General features: G+C 37.3%; 2 protein-coding genes and 3 non-coding genes across 5 annotated transcripts; all 5 read right to left on the minus strand.

Moving 5' to 3' along the window:
* Nucleotides 1-264: 264 nt before the first annotated feature.
* Nucleotides 265-3,859, minus strand: LOC132548359 (protein lin-7 homolog C-like). Its single transcript, XM_060212217.1, has 6 exons — nt 3,805-3,859; nt 3,367-3,408; nt 2,957-3,105; nt 2,517-2,726; nt 2,220-2,274; nt 265-1,877 (listed from the first exon to the last, which is right to left on the minus strand). Exons 1-6 carry the CDS (start codon nt 3,839-3,841, stop codon nt 1,777-1,779), a joined length of 594 nt encoding a protein of 197 aa, XP_060068200.1. The 5' UTR covers nt 3,842-3,859; the 3' UTR covers nt 265-1,776.
* A 6,987-nt stretch (nt 3,860-10,846) lies between these two features.
* Trnae-cuc (transfer RNA glutamic acid (anticodon CUC)) lies at nt 10,847-10,918 on the minus strand. Its single transcript has one exon. It is a non-coding gene; the product is annotated as a tRNA-Glu (tRNA).
* A 1,626-nt stretch (nt 10,919-12,544) lies between these two features.
* On the minus strand, nt 12,545-12,616 carry Trnae-cuc (transfer RNA glutamic acid (anticodon CUC)). The gene has a single exon. It is a non-coding gene; the product is annotated as a tRNA-Glu (tRNA).
* Nucleotides 12,617-15,067: 2,451 nt separating this feature from the next.
* On the minus strand, nt 15,068-15,139 carry Trnae-cuc (transfer RNA glutamic acid (anticodon CUC)). Its single transcript has one exon. It is a non-coding gene; the product is annotated as a tRNA-Glu (tRNA).
* Nucleotides 15,140-18,477: 3,338 nt separating this feature from the next.
* Nucleotides 18,478-19,851, minus strand: LOC132548463 (neuronal acetylcholine receptor subunit alpha-6-like). The gene has a single exon (XM_060212335.1). It carries the CDS (start codon nt 19,849-19,851, stop codon nt 18,478-18,480), a length of 1,374 nt encoding a protein of 457 aa, XP_060068318.1.
* Between the last annotated feature and the right edge of the window lie 221 nt (nt 19,852-20,072).

Genomic DNA, 20,072 nt, shown 5'->3' on the forward strand with positions numbered 1-20,072 from the left:
AGTGGTAATGCATTCATCTTTTACCAAGCCGTCCTGGGTTTGATTCCCGAAATGGATGTGAAAAGCTATTGGGTCATCTGCCCAACCTCGTGGGTTTTCCCCAGGTACTTCGGTTTCCTCCCACAGTAAGACCCCTTGTGCACTTTTATCCGGGCCAGCAAGAATAATTTATATAAGTTGGAAAAACTTGCTTCACAAATGTTGTGAATAAATGAAGTTTATCATTAAAGGAATGAAATTTTGCAAATCCAACAACACACCATCATCAGTATTTGTCATTTTATCTTTATTTACAGAGACACACATCAATTAGGATGGTATTATTAAATTTGTAAAATATATTGAAAACCTAAACGAATGTAAATGTTGTCACAACCATGAACTATTAAATAAAAATGTCTACAACATTTATTCAACCTAGGAATGACTATCATGCCTCTATAGATATAAACATTAGGGCTGCCTTGAACAGACTTTCTTTCTCAAATCTTATATACATTATTGCATCAGTTTTGCCTTCAAAGTATATATATTTAAAAAAAAAAAAGAGAGAAATATTCCAGTAAATTGATCCTATGTGCTTTTGTATCTGTTTTTGATTGTGTATTTTAAAATTATAAGTAAACACTTTTATCATTTTGCTTAAGTTGACTGTATCTGCAAGATTTTTTTTCTATGACAAGTTGAAAATATCAACAGCCATCAAAATCACAAGACCAGAAATTGACAAGTAAATTCATCAGCCCACAAAGATATTGCTTCAATACAAGATGATTTGCAAGGAAACAATTAAATGTTTATTAAAATCTACAACCAGGAACCATAAGGATGAAAATTACCACCAACTTCACATAAGCATGTAATGATATTAAACACTATACAGAACACACATGTATACCAGGAATGCATGGAATTCAAACCCATATTTTTTTTCATGTTTAAATTGCTGACAAACTCTTCTATGGTGTATATTTGCACAATAACAAACAATACCAGTACATATTTGATGAAAGAAAGCAATATCTGTTTCTTATGATAAAATCACATCTAAAAGCATAGGACATTAAATGGGTTTAACCTTGCAGTAAGAAATATCAGCGAGAACTGTTCTCCAACATATACTGTTCACCTTCCTTGTATACCCTACCAGTGAGAAGAACTGTTCTCCAACATAAACTGTTCACCTTCCTTGTATACCCTACCAGTGAGAAGAACTGTTCTCCAACATAAACTGTTCACCTACCAAGTATACCCTACCAGTGAAAACTATCCTGAAATATACACTGAACACATTCCCGATAAATCTATAGCTAGACTTCTGACCTGTTTTCATGTATATATAGAGTAATAAGAAACCATATATGTAGTGATGGGTATTTTCAAAACCTAAAATGATGTTTCAGAAGTGATAAATGCTTCAATGCTTTAAGTTAAAGACTCATATAGTAAACCATTGGTTGTCCTAACAACAGAGAGAAAAGATTGAATTATGTAGTATAAAAGTACTGAAAGTGCCTCTATGGGCTTCATCTACTCTAGAACCACAGAAAGTTAGAATCAATATCGTAGAATTTCAACAACCTTAATAGGATTGAATTTGATTCTTATTCCTAAAGTAGCTCAGATTTAATAATTAAAAAGTCATAATGCTGTATAATCTACCTTCATTGTAGACTACAACTGTTCCATTTCTCTAGGATAATATCAATGTTACACCTGTATATGCTAGGGTCATATCTATGATGTATGAATGTGTTCATGATGTGACAACAATGATCATGGTGTCTGGCGTTTCCTTGCCGATCTCTGCTTGTCAAATCGTGCTTCCATCTCGTCCAGTACTCTGGGTGTGTATCTCACCACCAGACGAGCCATACCTGACAACAAAACACTAATGTATTACATGTACTCAAGATCACTAGAAGAAGTCATCTGTATGATGTATCAATGTCTAAACTGTTAAGTAAAATATATATATATCACTTAACAAGAAATCCTCATTTTTTATTAATTCAAATAAAATTAAATTTATAATTATTAATATCAATTAATATATAAAAAATTCATTACAAAAGTTAATTATGCAGTATGAATACAATGTGACTGTAATTTATTTTAACAAAAAAAAAATATATAAAAATGTAATAAGTAAAACCTTCAGTTAAAGTATTTATAATTCAGTAACACAAGTATTCGATAACAGCAAAAAGATAACAGACCTTTGGCAAGTTTGAGGAGCTCCACAGCCTTCTCATGGTGTTCTCCCTCCACACTCTAAAGACACAACAGTCTCAGTTTACCAAATAATGAAAGTTTCAAATTACCATTAATAAAACCAAAGTCATACCTTGAAATAACTTAACTGATTCCGAAATGTCAAGAACAGATTTCAGTTATAAGTTTTATTTCATATCATCTTGTTGATAATTATATCACAATCACATTTGTTGAAAGTGAACCTGTGTTGACCATTATCACCCTTTTTGATGACTAACACCATCGTTGATACAACTTACAACTCCATTCACAGACAATAACTGGTCCCCACGTTTCAATCCTCCATGTCGGTCAGCTACCCCATCAGGGATAATCCTGGAGATGTAGATAGGAGAATTCTGCTCCTTGCCCCCCATCACATTGAAGCCAAGGCCCTCATCTGTTTTAGGAAGTTCTACAACTCTTGGATGGGAATGACCTTCACTCGCTGCAAAAGCAGCCACTGTGGCCTACCAAAGAACAAATGTATCATGTTATATTTGAAAGTTTCGTCAAGGAAGGAAAACTGACAGCTTTATTTTCATCACACATCATTCTTATAAAAACTCTTCACGAGTCTAAAAAAATACAGTAATTATGTCTAAAACATCAGTGTTTCTGATGATATTAATATTAATAGTCTTACTCTGTCTGTGACCATGATTAAAAAAATCAGGGTCTTTTTTATTGAATGTCATACCTTAGCTGTAGCATTGGCTCGCACTTCAGCATTACCAGTTATGTCGACAGTTTCATACACATGTTCATATACCTCACGAACGGCATTGAGAAAGTCACTCTGTAGGACCTTCTGAAGGGCTGCTAGCTTCTGAGGGGGAACTTTGCCACCTAGGACAACCAATCAACATTAAATTGGTATGACAGAACAGCTATTACATTTAAAGATTTTACACTAAACATGATAAAGACTAGTACAATGTATTCGTCTTACCATTAATCTTTTACTATCTGTTCTGGAAATTGGGACTGTTTATGGCATAATATGCGCTAAATATATCATAGATATGTCTTTCAAAGACAAATTCTGTATAATCAGTTTTGTTGGCTACATTGCTGAATTGTAGGCGTTTATATATATGGTATACATACTTTTCTGCAAAGCATCCAACAAGTCTACAGCCCGATTGATATCTGAAAAAAGTAATTTCTTGAACACATTTCATATTTAAAATTTTGAACATCGCGTATAACAGAGTGTAGGAATGCCTAGGTTCGATGTTTCACAGCCTATTTAATATATTTGTAGCTTTGACTGACATGATAACAACACAGTGAAAGACACAATACACAGGCGTCTAACGTTTAACAGACAGTTGTGCACTTTCGAAAATTCACAAATTTAAACCAACTCATACATTCTGATCGAAAGGGAGGGGTCGGTACCAGAAAATCTCGGAAATAATTACGATGTTTTGAGCCATCTCCATTTCCTGTACCGTTTATTCCAAAGATATGCAAAGGCTACACATTTTGCGTCAGATAAGTTAAACCAAATCAATTCCAGAAACAGTCAACTTATGAATTTACCTTTTTCCAAGTGTAAAGGCTCTGCTACCGACGCCATATTGATGATCTCACAATACTTCCGGGTTTTCTATAAGAGTGATCTCCCCTGCGTCACTTTTTCCGCATACATAAGGGACGTAACTCTTAAAACAATACAGGCATCCGCAGCCGAATCTGTTTTTTTTTTTTTTTTTTAATGATAATATTAGTCTTATGTGTCAGGTATTCTAATTTGTCTATTGCTCGTTGTTTATTTATTATGTCTGTAGCATTTATCTAATATTTTCTTGTTTAGTTAAACAATGTTATATTCAATAATTCACATAAATACGTTTGGGATGCGAAATCAAGTCTGAATTGATATAAGTTTCCATGTACATTATAGTATAATTAGTTTAATTAAGGAAACACTGCTAACTACATAACTGGTAAATTGAGAACCCTGTTAGAGACCCTTCTGGTTAAATAAGACCCTAGTAGACACTGTACATGTGTCATATGTACTTAAGGGAGACCGTGATAGAGATGAAGCTAGTGAATATGAACCTTAATGAAAATCCTGTTAGTGAATAGAAACCCCAGTAAACATTCTGTTAGTGAATAGAAACCCCAGTAAACATTCTGTTAGTGAATAGAAACCCCAGTAAACATTCTGTTAGTGAATAGAAACCCCAGTAAACATTCTGTTAGTTAATAGAAACCCGAGTAAACATTCTGTTAGTGAATAGAAACCCCAGTAAACATTATGTTAGTGAATAGAAACCCCAGTAAACATTCTGTTAGTGAATAGAAACCCCAGTAAACATTCTGTTAGTAAATGGGAAACCTAATAAAGACATTGCTAGTTGATAGGAACCTTAGTAAATACCCTGCTAGTCAAGAGAAACCCTAGTAATGAACCCTGCTAGTGAATAGGAACTCAAGTAAATACCCTGCTAATCAAGAGGAACCTTAGTAAAGATCCGGCTAGTGAAGAGAGATCCTGGTAGACACTTTGCTAGTCAAAGGTGACACTGATAGACACCCAAAGTGTCAAGGGAAACAATTGAAAAAAAAACTTTACATAGTTAGTGAATAGAGATAATTGTCATCATGTAAACATTATGTAGTAAATAGACAACCAGTAAACATTCTGTTAGTGAATGAAACCCCAGTAAACATCCATAGAGAAGAGGTTTAGGGAACCATTAGAGTTGGTAATTAAAGATGACCCCAGTAAACATTATGTTAGTGAATAGATAAACCCCAGTAAATCCTGATAGATTATGTTAGGGATAATAGAGATCCTAGGAGGCCTAGGGATATCCTTAGAGACCCTGCTTAGATACCCTGATAGAGAATGGGAGGCCTAGTAAATACCCTGATAGAGACCATGGGAGGCCTAGGGATATCCTGATAGAGACCCTGGGAGGCTTAGGGATACCCTGATAGAGACCCTGGGAGGATTAGGGATACCCTGATAGAGACCATGGGAGGCCTAGGGATACCCTGATAGAGACCATGGGAGGCCTAGGGATACCCTGATGGAGACCCTGGGAGGATTAGGAATATCCTGATAGAGACCCTGGGAGGCTTAGGGATACCCTGATAGAGACCCTGGGAGGATTAGGGATATCCTGATAGAGATCCTAGGAGGCCTAGTGATATCCTGATAGAGACCCTGGGAGGCTTAGGGATACCCTGATAGAGACCATGGGAGGCCTAGGGATACCCTGATGGAGACCCTGGGAGGCCTAGGGATACCCTGATGGAGACCCTGGGATTAGGGATACCCTGATAGAGACCATGGGAGGCTTAGGGATACCCTGATAGAGACCCTGGGAGGCATAGGGATACCCTTATAGAGACCCTGGGAGGACTAGGAATACCCTGATAGAGACCATGGGAGGCCTAGGGATACCCTGATAGAGACATGGGAGGCCTAGGGATACCCTGATGGAGACCCTGGGAGGCCTAGGGATACCCTGATGGAGACCCTGGGAGGCTTAGGGATACCCTGATAGAGACCATGGGAGGCTTAGGGATACCCTGATAGAGACCCTGGGAGGCCTAGGGATACCCTGATAGAGACCATGGGAGGCTTAGGGATACCCTGATAGAGACCCTGGTAATTAAAGATGATGGCGATAGAGACCCTGGGAGGATTAGGAATATCCTGATAGAGACCCTGGGAGGATTAGGGATATCCTGATAGAGACCCTGGGAGGATTAGGGATATCCTGATAGAGATCCTAGGAGGCCTAGGGATATCCTGATAGAGACCCTGGGAGGCTTAGGGATACCCTGATAGAGACCATGGGAGGCTTAGGGATACCCTGATAGAGACCCTGGGAGGCTTAGGGATACCCTGATAGAGACCATGGGAGGCCTAGGGATACCCTGATAGAGACCCTGGGAGGCTTAGGGATACCCTTATAGAGACCCTGGGAGGCCTAGGAATACCCTGATAGAGACCATGGGAGGCCTAGGGATACCCTGATAGAGACCATGGGAGGCCTAGGGATACCCTGATGGAGACCCTGGGAGGCCTAGGGATACCCTGATGGAGACCCTGGGAGGCTTAGGGATACCCTGATAGAGACCATGGGAGGCTTAGGGATACCCTGATAGAGACCCTGGGAGGCCTAGGGATACCCTGATAGAGACCATGGGAGGCTTAGGGATACCCTGATAGAGACCCTGGTAATTAAAGATGATGGCGATAGAGACCCTGGGAGGATTAGGAATATCCTGATAGAGACCCTGGGAGGATTAGGGATATCCTGATAGAGACCCTGGGAGGATTAGGGATATCCTGATAGAGATCCTAGGAGGCCTAGGGATATCCTGATAGAGACCCTGGGAGGCTTAGGGATACCCTGATAGAGACCATGGGAGGCTTAGGGATACCCTGATAGAGACCCTGGGAGGCTTAGGGATACCCTGATAGAGACCATGGGAGGCCTAGGGATACCCTGATAGAGACCATGGGAGGCCTAGGGATACCCTGATGGAGACCCCGGGAGGATTAGGAATATCCTGATATAGACCCTGGGAGGCTTAGGGATACCCTGATAGAGACCCTGGGAGGATTAGGGATATCCTGATAGAGATCATAGGAGGCCTAATGATATCCTGATAGAGACCTTGGGGGGCTTAGGGATACCCTGATAGAGACCATGGGAGGCCTAGGGATACCCTGATGGAGACCCTGGGAGGCCTAGGGATACCCTGATAGAGACCCCGGGAGGTTTAGGGATACCCTGATAGAGACCTCGGAAGGTTTAGGGATACCCTGATAGAGACAATGGGAGGCCTAGGGATACCCTGATGGAGGCCCTGGGAGGCCTAGGGATACCCTGATAGAGACCATGGGAGGCCTAGGGATACCCTGATAGAGACCCTGGGAGGCTTAGGGATACCCTGATAGAGACCCTGGGAGGCCTAGGGATACCCTGATAGAGATCCTGGTAATTAAGGATGATGCTGTAGAGACCTCGGGAGGCCTAGGGATACCCTGATAGAGACCTCGGGAGGCCTAGGGATACCCTGATAGAGATCCTGGTAATTAAGGATGATGCTGTAGAGACCTCGGGAGGCCTAGGGATACCCTGATAGAGACCCTGGGAGGCCTAGGGATACCCTGATAGAGACCTCGGGAGGCCTAGGGATACCCTAGTAGAGATCGAAGCTTTTTCATTACCCTGATATGGACCATGGTAACTATGTGACATCCTGAAAGAGACCCTGCGAGGTTTTAGTATACCCTGACAGAGTCGACCCTGCTGATCAATTCGTGGATGAAGTCACACCAAAAAGTCAGTGTTGTACTGTGTGTTATGGCACTACGTTATTGTATTGTATATATATATGTGTGTGTTACAGATGACGTACATGTCTTTGAGGAGATCCAAACGGTTGTTAACTACAATATATGTAATGAAAACAGGTCCATCAGGCTGTTTTCCTTCGTTACCTGGAGAGGGTGACCAAGACAACATAGCTTTGGTAACAGTTCCATCAAGCATCTCCCTTGATTTTGGTTGACTCAGCACCACAGCGATACTATAATATGACTGAATATTAAATAACATTCCCGGGCAAAACTGCCCCCTTTCTCCGACCCCACCCCACCCGCCGGGCCAGGTACCGTGATATGTAATTAGATATAAAAAAACGTGTTAAAGCCATATCATCTCTCACCGTTTATTTTTTAACGGTAAAGATGAAATAACTTGCTACTAAAATATTTATCTAAGCTGTATGTGAAATCATTGATCAGGATTTTTCTGACATCTCTTCTTTCTTTTTTTATGAAAGAAAAGATAATCAGCTAAATAGTTAGGATGTTTGCTAGCACCCTCCACACCCAATAAAAAACAAATACACTTTTCAAAGGAATTGAAAAAAACACGAACCTGTATGAATGATATGGTCGTATTTTCAGGGTTTTAAAACCTATACATATTTGTAGTGTTAGGGGTATGTCTGGATGCCTCTTGTCCTGACAGCATTACGTTGTGCTGGTAAGTATTATACACTGGTTTGTTAAGTAGCTCTCATTCTTTGTCATTGGACACTACTGGAGTGAAATGAACAGTTATCAACATAATATTTATATCAGCTAGTGTGATAACTTACATGTAAGTGTAGATATATAGTACATTTCTTATTATTTTGTATAACACAATACCTTGATTACTTATTGATATATACGAGAAAACAAACATGGCCCTACAGACCTTTCGTCAATCGGGTAGTTTTCATAAACAATTTCAAAATATTTTCCCAAGCGGGGAATCGAACCGCGGAATCCTAACCACTAGACCACTTGGGACATGGCAGTACTGGGTGGTTAATTTGGCGCCTCTCCAAAGCTACGCCTATATATATATATAATTATCGCAGCTCTGCTCATTGTAGTCGTGATCTACCAGTTACTTCCCCTACGCTAGGGTATGTGTACCATTATCACTTAAAACACACGAGAACTTCAAAATTATACAGAACTTCGGTACTTAGGGCTACCCCGGCAGTGACCCTCATAGTTACGGAATATCCTGATAGAGACCCTAGTAATTATGAATATCCTGATAAATACCTTGATAATTATGAAATATCCTGACAGAGACTTATGAGATATCCTGATAGATGTCGACCAAGTTAATCCATTCGTTGTTTGACTGTGTGTTATGTTACTACGATACTAGATATTTGAGGAGTAAACTTATATCAAATTACTTCACCTTGTATCCTCATATTATAAAATGAAAACGGTTATTAACCATATATAATGTTAATAGGCTCACTAGACTGAGCATTTTCCTCCGTTATCTCGTGAGGATACTCAAGGTGAATGTAACCGTTTTATAACGGAAATATAACATTTCGTTACGATCTGTATAAAACTGTGTTCTAGAGGGACAACTCGTTTCACGCACAAGTGTGGCCGCGTGTTAATAAAATCTTGAAGCTTTCTGTCCCTTGCGCTCTATAGCCAGGACTTTACAGGTACCACGATATATGTCATTAGATATTAAAACAATTTGAAAACTATTTCTTACCATTTATTTCCTAACTATAGAGATGACGAAACTAATAAAATATGTATTTTAGCTGTATATGAAAACATGGATCAGGTTGTGTGTACCCATACATAAAAAGATACATCAAAAGGATTTCCGAACGATCTGCACCACCTTGTATACGCCACATTAGATATACACTTCAAGTCGATGTGATATTTAAGACAGAATTACAACGTAGATATGCAAAACATATACATGATGTCGATGAGTTATGATTTATCATTTCAGTGTTCAGATTAATTTTATGAAAAAACGTACAATTTCTACATGTCCAATGACGATGGATTTTGTTTTCGTGTGTCGTCGAAGTAATGGTGCACTTCCTTGTCACGTAATACATGAAACTCCTCTTTAATAATTTGATTTGAATTTTGATTATTATAGTTTTTCATCCATCTTGACAACTTTATGATATGTCTTCCATGATATTTAGTATTTAAGAAGAGAAAAAGTCGGTATTTTCACAACAAGTTTGTATTTAACATGACTGCTGTCGACCTGTACCGCTGATCTGAGCTTCGACTAATACAACGTTTGACTTTTGCTCGTATTTTGTTTAAGACGATTGCCAGATTGTTATAGCAAGAACATGATTCGACTCAAATACCAGTATAGATGTAAGATGTCGCCGATAAGGTTTGATAACCGAGCTGTGAAACGTCGTTAATTTCATAACGTTTTCCGTTACATGGCCGCTGGCGGTGTGTACATAATCTGTTCCGTTCTCGGCTTTAGCTTATACGCTTTTCTTTTGCTTGTGTTGGTCTAAAATGATTTTGATGTTTCAAATTTATTAATCACTCGCCTCAAATCTCAATATAGCCGGGGTTAGTTCCTTATGAAATTCAATACTTTAAGCTATGAAAGGATGGGTGTTTTTCACGTTCACAAATCTCGTGCGCGATACATTTCCGTCACGAAGACAATACAGTCATGCGTGATCTTACGAGAATTGCGGCATCTCTGGTCTAGGTCAGAATTCCTTTTTCTGTCACTATTTCGTCCTCTTTTATGCAAATAAAACTTTAAAAGATAAACAGCTAAATAACCGGGATGTGCATTATCAACGTCCACGCCCAATAATAAATGCATTTTCAAAAAAAAAATTTTTAAATGAAACCATGAACCTGTATGGATGAAATTGTCGTATTTTCAAGGTTTTGAAACCTATACATATTTGTAGTTTAAGGGGTATATCTGGATGCCTCATGTCCTGCCAGCTTTACTTTATGCTGACAAGTGGTTTGTCAAGTAGCTCTCATTCTTTGTCATTGTATACTTACTTGAGTTAAATGACAACTTATCAACATAATATTTATATCAGCTAGTGTGATGACCTACATGTATGTGTAGATATATACTACATTTCTGATTATTTTGAAGTACAGTGGTGTATATATATTTTGATTACTTATTGACAAATCCGAGCAAAAATGACTCGGTCCAACTGACCTTTCGTCAATCGGGTAGATTTCATAAACGATTTCAAAAATATTTTCCCAAGCGGGGAATCGAACCCCGGCCGCCGCGGTGAGAGCGCGGAATCCTAACCACTAGACCACTTGGGATATATCAGTACTGAGTGGTTAATTTGGCGCCCATCCATAGGCACGCCTATATATATATATATATATATATATATATATAATTATCGCAGCTCTGCTCATCGTAGTCGCGATCTACCAGTTACTTCCCCTAGGCTAGTTTATGTGTACCATTATCGCTTAAAACACACGGGAACTTCAAAATTATACAGAACTCCGGTACTTAGGGCTATCCTGGCAGAGACCCTAGTAATTATAGAATATCCTGATATAGACCCTAGTAATTATAGAATATCCTGATATAGACCCTAGTGATTATGGAATATCCTGATATAGACCCTAGTAATTATAGAATATCCTGATATAGACCCTAGTAATTATATAATATCCTGATATAGACCCTAGTAATTATAGAATATCCTGATATAGACCCTAGTAATTATAGAATATCCTGATATAGACCCTAGTAATTATATAATATCCTGATATAGACCCTAGTAATTATAGAATATCCTGATATAGACCCTAGTGATTATGGAATATCCTGACAGAGACCCTAGTGACTATATAATATCCTGATATAGACCCTAGTAATTATGGAATATCCTGACAGAGACCCTAGTGATTATGGAATATCCTGACAGAGACCCTAGTGATTATGGAATATCCTGACAGAGACCCTAGTGACTATATAATATCCTGATAGAGACCCTAGTAATTATATAATATCCTGACAGAGACTTATGAGATATCCTGATAGATGTCGACCAAGTTAATCCATTCGTTGAGGCAGCCGAACTTAGAAGTCAGTGTTTGACTGTGTGTTATGTTACTACGATACTGTATTGTAGATATTTGAGGGGTAAATTTATATAAAATCACTTTGCCTTGTATCCTAATGCTATAAAATGTAACCGGTTATTAACCATATAAAATGTTAATAGGCTCACTAGGCTGAGCATTTTCCTCCGTTATCTCTTGAGGATACTCAAGGTGAATGTAACCGTTTTATAACGGAAATACAACATTTCGTTACGATCTGTATAAAGCTGTATTCTAGAGGAACAACTCGTTTTACGCACAAGTGTGGCCGCGTGTAAATAAAATCTTGACATAGCGGGAAATACTTGTCCTTTGAGATATATACAGAGTTACTGTTCTTGGCGAGTGCATGAAAGCCCGAGTTTGTTGAGTTTTCCGTCCGTTGTTCGCTATCGATGAAAAATTAACTCTATTACTTTTGGAGAATTATAGTTGAAGTATTCATGAAAATGTACAATTCATTTCTAATTTAAAAGCAAACGGAATTTCACCGTCAAAAAAGGTTATCGTGAAGTCAGGAGATAGTCCGTGACTGTATACCGAGAGTACGCTGACAAGTGTTATACACTGGTTTGTAAAGTAGCTATCAACCTCTGTCATTGGATACTTACTTGAGTGAAATGGCAAGTTATCAACATAATATTTATATCAGCTAGTGTGATGACCTACATGTAAGTGTAGATATATAGTACATTTCTGATTATTTTGAAGTACAGTGGTTTATAACACAATACCTTGATTACTTATTGACAAATCCGAGCAAAAATTACTCGGTCCAACAGCCCTTTCGTCAATCGGGTAGTTTTCCTAAACAATTTCAAAAATATTTTCCCAAGCGGGGAATCGAACCCCGGCCGCCGCGGTGAGAGCGCGGAATCCTAACCACTAGACCACTTGGGACATAGTAGTACTGGGTGGATAATTTGGTCCGTCTCCAAAGCTACGCCTGTATTTAATCTCGCAGCTCCACTCATTGTAGTCGTGATCTACCAGTTACTTCCCCTAGGCTAGTTTACGTGTACCATTATCACGTAAATCACACATAAACTTCAAAATTATACAGTACTTCGGTACTTCGGGCTATCCCGGTAGAGACCCTCGTAGTTACAGAGTATCCCCAAAGATACATGAGTAATTACGGAATTACAGGATAGAGACCCGAGAAATAAGGAATATCCCGATAGAGACCATGGTAATTATGGAATATCCTGATATAGACCCAAATGATTACAGAATATCCTGATATAGACCCTAGTAATTATGTAATATCCTGATATAGACCCTAGTAATTATATAATATCCTGATATAGACCCGATTAATTATATAATATCCTGATATAGACCCTAGTAATTATAGAATATCCTGATATAGACCCGATTAATTATATAATATCCTGACAGAAACCCCAGTAATTATGGAATATCCTGATAGAGACCCTAGTAAATTTATATCAAATTACTTTACCTTGTATCCTGTATTATAAAATGTAACCGGTTATTAACCATATATAATGTTAATAGACTCACTAGGCTGAGCATTTCCTCCGTTATCTCGTGAGGATACTCAAGATAAATGTAACCGTTTATTAACGGAAACATAACCGCCACCATGATCTGTACAAACTGTATACTAGTACGACAACTTGTTTCACACAATATTGTGACAGCATGCAAATAAAATATTGAACTCTTGAAGTTTTCGGTCCCATGTGCTACATCGCCAGGACTTTACAGGTACCATGATGTCATTCAATATTAAAAACGTTTTTAAAATCGCATCCGTGCTCTATTACCATTCATTTATTGCATTGTAACTGTGGCAGGGGTAATACAAGGGAATAAGCTCTTTTTGTGGCACCGTCGTCACGTGTAACGGACGTTATAACAAACTTAAAACAACGAAGAGAATTATTATTAGTGTCGAAATGAATTACTTCTTTATTCTTCGGCGTCTTGTTCCAAAGTGGCAAGAACCGCCACGGACACTACAAGTAAAGAATTCTCAGAACTTTTCCTAACCAATCGAATTTCATTTTACAAATCAACTTCAAGTAAAATTCCGATAACTGACCAATGAGATCTAACCTAACATGACCGGTTTGAGTGACCACGTGACCTGTTTCAACGCATCTGTTTAAACGTGTCAACACTAGCATGACGTTCACTGAGATATTGTGACGCAATCGAGTCCCATAATTGCAGGCTTAATAAAAAAAAAAACCATTTCGTTTGAAGGAAATGAAAATAAATCCTGACGCTAATTGACTAAAAGGGTACACTAACAGACAAAAAGGCTAATAAGAATGCGAAACACCTTTGGCCGAAACTTGTTAAGATATCTTTTTAAATAGTTGTTTGACAATGATATACTGAATGCCGTTTTGCTGAAGGATTTTCTTGAGAACATTTCCTAATCCTGATGTTATGTACAATTACTTTGAGATAAACAACTTTAGAGAATAACTCTCACTCTACAATAAAATATAAAAATTATATTAACTATTTTTTTCTCATTCTATCATAATATCTATACTTAAAAAACATACTGCAAGGTAATGAACACTGGGAAATAACTATAGGGACGACAGAAAATCTAACCGTTAGAATATCTATTCCAGCTGTTGCTAGAGGTCAGAATTCATTTTCTGAAACACTTCACTCCCTCTTATTTTTTTAGATAAACATATAGTTATCTGGGATGTTCATACCACCTTCCACGCCTTATGAAAAACTACATTTTTTAATAGATTATAAAAGAATCAATAATCTGTAAGAATGAAATGGTCGTAATTAATATAATATAATATATAATAAATATGTATCAAAGAAAACGTATATCAGCTGGTGTGTGGCCTCGACATGTAAGTGTAGAAGTATAAACATTATTCATTTTACAACAATCGTGGAAAAGTTATTTCAACTTATACATATCCCTCTTTTTGGGTCGGATGTAAGTATGATTTGTTTATAAATTATCTAAATTTTAGTGCACATGTCAGCATAGATATGGTCACGTGAATTGGGTGTAGTCGGTGTGGCGGTGCTCATCTATGTGTCGGTGCCTTATGTAACTTATGTGACACTTTTTTGTACCATCAGATCTAATACCTAGCTAAATATGGTCTACTTATCTGACCTGTACCATGGGTATGATTGTTCACTCCTCATACATACCCCTGTATGTATACACTTATTTAAATACACTTGTACAAGGAAACTTAACCGGACTTTCTTATAGATACAAAGCACACATTGGCATTAGGCTTTAGATATCCCAGGAAAAAAAATCATTCAAACAATATACCCTGATTTTTCAATGGGATTAGTTTTCAAAACATTTTCAAAAATACATTCCCAAGCGGGGAATCGAACCCCGGCCGCCGCGGTGAGAGCGCGGAATCCTAACCACTAGACCACTTGGGACATACTGTAATCAAGTGATTGATTTGGCGCCTTTCCAAAGCTGTACTAATTTATTATTATACTGATGTTGGTAATAGTAGTTTGAAATAGCCAATAAGAAAAATTGAACATAAGCAGTGTTAAGGGATCATACTAGTACGCACAGGATATGCTACACAATAAAACCGTTTTGTTTTGTAATATTACTGACAAACTCTATTGTTGTGAATCTTTATACAAGGAGTATATATGATGTCCGTGCTTTGACCGGGTAATCTGATTAAGCTTAAGATTAGTATGGATACGCCTTACTCCGTGATTCAATAAATCTCTTATGACAGACATGTACATGTGTACGACTGACAGTAATGTCACAGATTTAAACCCTATATAACCAATCTAAGCTTATTGAAACTGAAAAATGGCATACTTAACTGTTCACAAAGCAGTCATTTTCAAAACTCTTCTTTAAATTTCAAAGTCAAAGCACCGCGAGACGGAGCAGTAGGTACCGAGTAATATCATCCTTAACTTTTTATGTTCTTTTGCAGTTAAGAGGAAGTTTCCATGTCAGTTACTAAGAAGATTAAACTTAATCAATTGAGGTTTTGCCATTTATTTACGTGTTCGTCTCCAGAACATCACTTTGTTCGCATCTAAACTAATATAATGAAAAACAATGTGTACCAAATTTAGGGAAGACAACCTCTTATTCACAGAAGTATCGCCCTTTGTTAAAATTTGGTGGCCAATAAACCAATAAAGTTGTTTTCGGGAGTTTTCATCAGTGTCTTATTATTTTCTGTACCTATATCGTGTTCATACTAGGATAAGTACATAAAATTTATTCCTTTAACCAAAACAATTTTAAAATTAGATGAAGCATAGCCAAATAACTTTTTAGTTTTTTTTTAGTTTAAACATATTTATTGCCAAAATAACATAGACAAGAGGATCGGGCACAAGTTATTACAACATTATTTAAGCCCTCTCCTCAAATATGTATAACGAATACAAATATGGCTTAACTGGATAACAAAATTAGTATAATAAATAATAACTTATTTTAACAAGAGAGAGAGAGAGAGAGAGAGAGAGAGAGAGAGAGAGAGAGAGAGAGAGAGAGAGAGAGAGAGAGAGAGAGAGAGAGATTAATGAAATATTCTCTTTCATATAAATCTATTGAAATCTATTGCTGGTTTTTATAAATTTGTGTACCCTTCTGAAAATATCAATGTTATTTTGCAATGGTAAATCAGGATTACCCGACAATAATAAGTCTACATCGACTTCAATATCTAGGTTCAAACCCTGAAACATAACAAGCCTCTGGTGTCTATAGAGCGGATAACTATGTAAACTGCATCCTATAATTTTCTCTGAAATAAAAACAGAATAAAAGTAATGGATTCAGATTCGACCAATACCATAAAAAAGAGGAAAAAAATGAAATTTTTCACCAAAGAAATAGTAATGATAATAAAAATCAAGAAAATAGATTTTTTTCAGGGTGAAAAGCAAGTCAATTATCGTAAACAAATCGTTACAATTGTAATAGCAAATAAGATTGGCAATTTTACAAATAAGAGTGAAAGTAATCATATGTGACAAAAGTATGAACCACCCATCAAATAGCAATGTCTGTGTAGTTTAAACGTATTTTATTTGAAAAAATCAAACGGAATTAGACACAAGTGTAAACAACATACAATAAATATAATGGTGGATATTCAAGATATATTGAAACGTACAAATGGAGATATTCATCCTCTCTTTATCACATTTGAGGGAATTTAATTTTCTAACACGTTGGCAAAGTCACATTATGAATATATTTTCACGTGTGTACAGTGTAAGTATTCATGATACAATATTTAGTGAACTGTTTATTATAAATCATAGTGAACATACACGTACACATATACAAGTGTTTAAATAAGGTTTTCGGCATTATATAGATATTAATATTCTATAAAACTTTTCATATTTGTTTAGATTTATTTAACACTAATGAAAAACGATTCTTTGTTTTAAAATAATCTTTTACATACAATGGTACAGAAACAAATATATTAGTTAAGTTTCTAGAACCATACAATATTACCTGTGAAATCAAATTGAGATATCATTATTTTATCAAAACCAGTGAGAAAATAAGACGGGACATTTTGATGACGACACTGATACTGTTACCCTTATCAGACAAATGACCAGGGTATTGTGTTTTCCCATTCCGCTATATACAGATGTATTTGTACAATTTGTTAGCAACAGGAAGACAAAACACTGCACGTGATAAAACAAACATAAAATCAATAACACGTGTTTAAGTAGGTTATACTTCCTATATATATATATATAAACAAGGTGATTATCATTTTATGATTTAGAAATTAAAATCTGCAAAAGTAATTTAACAATGAATAAAGAAGATGCAGATACATGCTATTGAAACTGACTTCAGATGCACGGGGTAACAGGTATGTGGAAATATCCAAAAATAGATTATCACAGAATTTGGTGTACTCTACAATTTGAGATACATAAAAATGAAGAAATTGCAGATTTGAGCAGGATTCAATCATAAATACAAAAATGTATATGAAAAGAATGAACACATGTGTATAATACATAATTCTATGGTTAAAAAAACTATTGTACTTCAGCCTTAGAACACAGTTATTGTGGAGTCAAAAGACTGATAGGTACTTCACGAAAATAACATTTTAAAATGATGTTGTAGTTTACCCTTTGTAACACGATGATATTACATATTTGAAGAATATTGAGAAGTACTCAGATGTTTCTATAACGTTACTCAAAAGTCCTACAAATATCCCGTTTGGTTATTTTTTTATTAACAACATCATTTGGTGTCACCGATGATGCAGAAGACGCTAAACCTTCCGGAACATCTGATGTTTTTCCTTGTACAAAGTTTGTTTCCCTCGTTTCATCTCATTTGAGTTTAGATAAGGTTCTCCTTGTGTGTTAAACCATGTGTGGACAAATGGACAATCTGTTATTTTCTTAGAATGTAAAGTACATAGTACATAGTGAATTGGAACATGTAGAGGAAACATACAATAATTAATCAAATCATCAAATACATAATTAAACTACCACGTAGGTATGAATTTACATTATCCCTTTATAAACAGTTCTCAAACCAGAAACTTTTACTTTTCAGGAAATATTGCGAATACGTACTAAGTTTATTTTTGATGAGCCCGAGTTCTTCTTTGTATACTGCAGGTGGTTAACGGATTTTACAATACCGGAAATAATGAAGTTCCATATATAAACGTTCCTTTCATTACAAATTCACTTCCGGTTAAAACACGTCACTATGAACGATTTTATGCATTTGATACCGTAATAAAAAATGCAAGACATATCACAAACATCCAAATCAAACAGAACACAAATGTGATTTTGTCGATGGCGTGGTTCACATGTTTCCATGTCACGGGTGGTTCTTCGTCAACTTCCAATGATTGAACTTCCGGTTTTTCGTCAAATATACTTATATCGGACTGTCGAGATTTCACACTCATCACTGTCGTAATCTGTTGCTTTCCGGTTGCAATTTTCCTGCTCTTCGGACGTTTCTTTTCGTCTACATTATCAAATTTCAGATGGGGAGATGACAATGTATCCGGTGACGGTGTGACACGTTCTGTTGAATTCCGTTTGCGGTTCGATCCGCAGCTGAGGCAGACGACCACGCGGCAAATCCAGCCTGGCACAGGACGGTCGTTGATATAGTACACTCGCAATCCCAGGATCGTGATTATAGAAACGAAAGAACTCATCACAAGGTCTGCTAAGAGAAAGTAGCAGAGTATGGACATTGGCTGTGAGGTCTTCGGCAAGTTGTCACCGACAAGAGTCAAGAAGACCGCTATGGCAAGCAGGACAGTAATGGCATACGAAACCCGCTCGCCACTATCAACAGGTAGGACAAAGACGAGAGAATTCAGGAAGGCCATGAACAGGATAGGTAAAACAACGTTCACAACGAAAAACAAGGGCCTTCTTTTCATGGTTATTTCCACATTGTAGTAAGACAGGCCACCAGCCACAACTGATTCTGTTTTAGTTGAAATTAGTTCCCATGTACCATGGGTTGAATAAAACGTGAGGTCGGCCTTTTCGACAGAAGAAAGGAACACGAGTTCTGAGCTAGGTGCCCCCCATGGCATAATGCGCAAAAGACATTTCTGTGTGTCAAATGGATAATACGTAACATCAATGTCACACGCGCTACTCATGACGTCACCAGGAGACCAATTGGCATTACCCTGGAAGTCATATCGAATCTCCATGAAGTCTTCACCGACTTTACCTACGGAAGTGAATGGGTTGACCAGAATGATATTTGGTTTCCAGACCTGCTTTCCGTTAAAAGGAAGATAAAACGTGGAGTTATACGCAAAAGGGTTCCATGTCATACGACGGTCCACCCACGTGACAGACATGAATGACGTCACAGCAAATTTTCCAGTCACTTCATCGAAATCTCTTATTCCAACCAGGAAAAACGTGATGTTGACATAGACTGGTTGGTAGATGTCTTCAGCAGGCCAGACGTACTTATTGTAACCTGTAAGAAGATCCGACTGTAATTGTGTGACATCGGTCATAGAAGCACCCCAAACTAATGACGTCATCAACAATAACGTCAACACTACGACGCTCACAACATTGACGGTCTTTGACGGTCCGATCATTTCGTAAGACATGTCGTAAAACAAGATGTAGCCGATATTGTTTACAAGGAGGGTAGCATGCTCTCTCTCTCCTCTATTGTACTATAAAATACAATTGTACATTACACCGTGTTCTCGTCTTTGTGAATCTATAACGGATATGAAGTATGTGAAATCGTCTTCACGGAAAAGCCTTTAAGTAAAGCTTTAGGTCCTTTCCTTTAGTATATACTCTAATTCCT

The sequence above is a fragment of the Ylistrum balloti genome, unplaced genomic scaffold (assembly GCF_031769215.1).
Source record: "Ylistrum balloti isolate Yb309-2 unplaced genomic scaffold, AGI_CSIRO_Ybal_v1 Utg370010, whole genome shotgun sequence".
Taxonomy (NCBI): domain Eukaryota; kingdom Metazoa; phylum Mollusca; class Bivalvia; order Pectinida; family Pectinidae; genus Ylistrum; species Ylistrum balloti.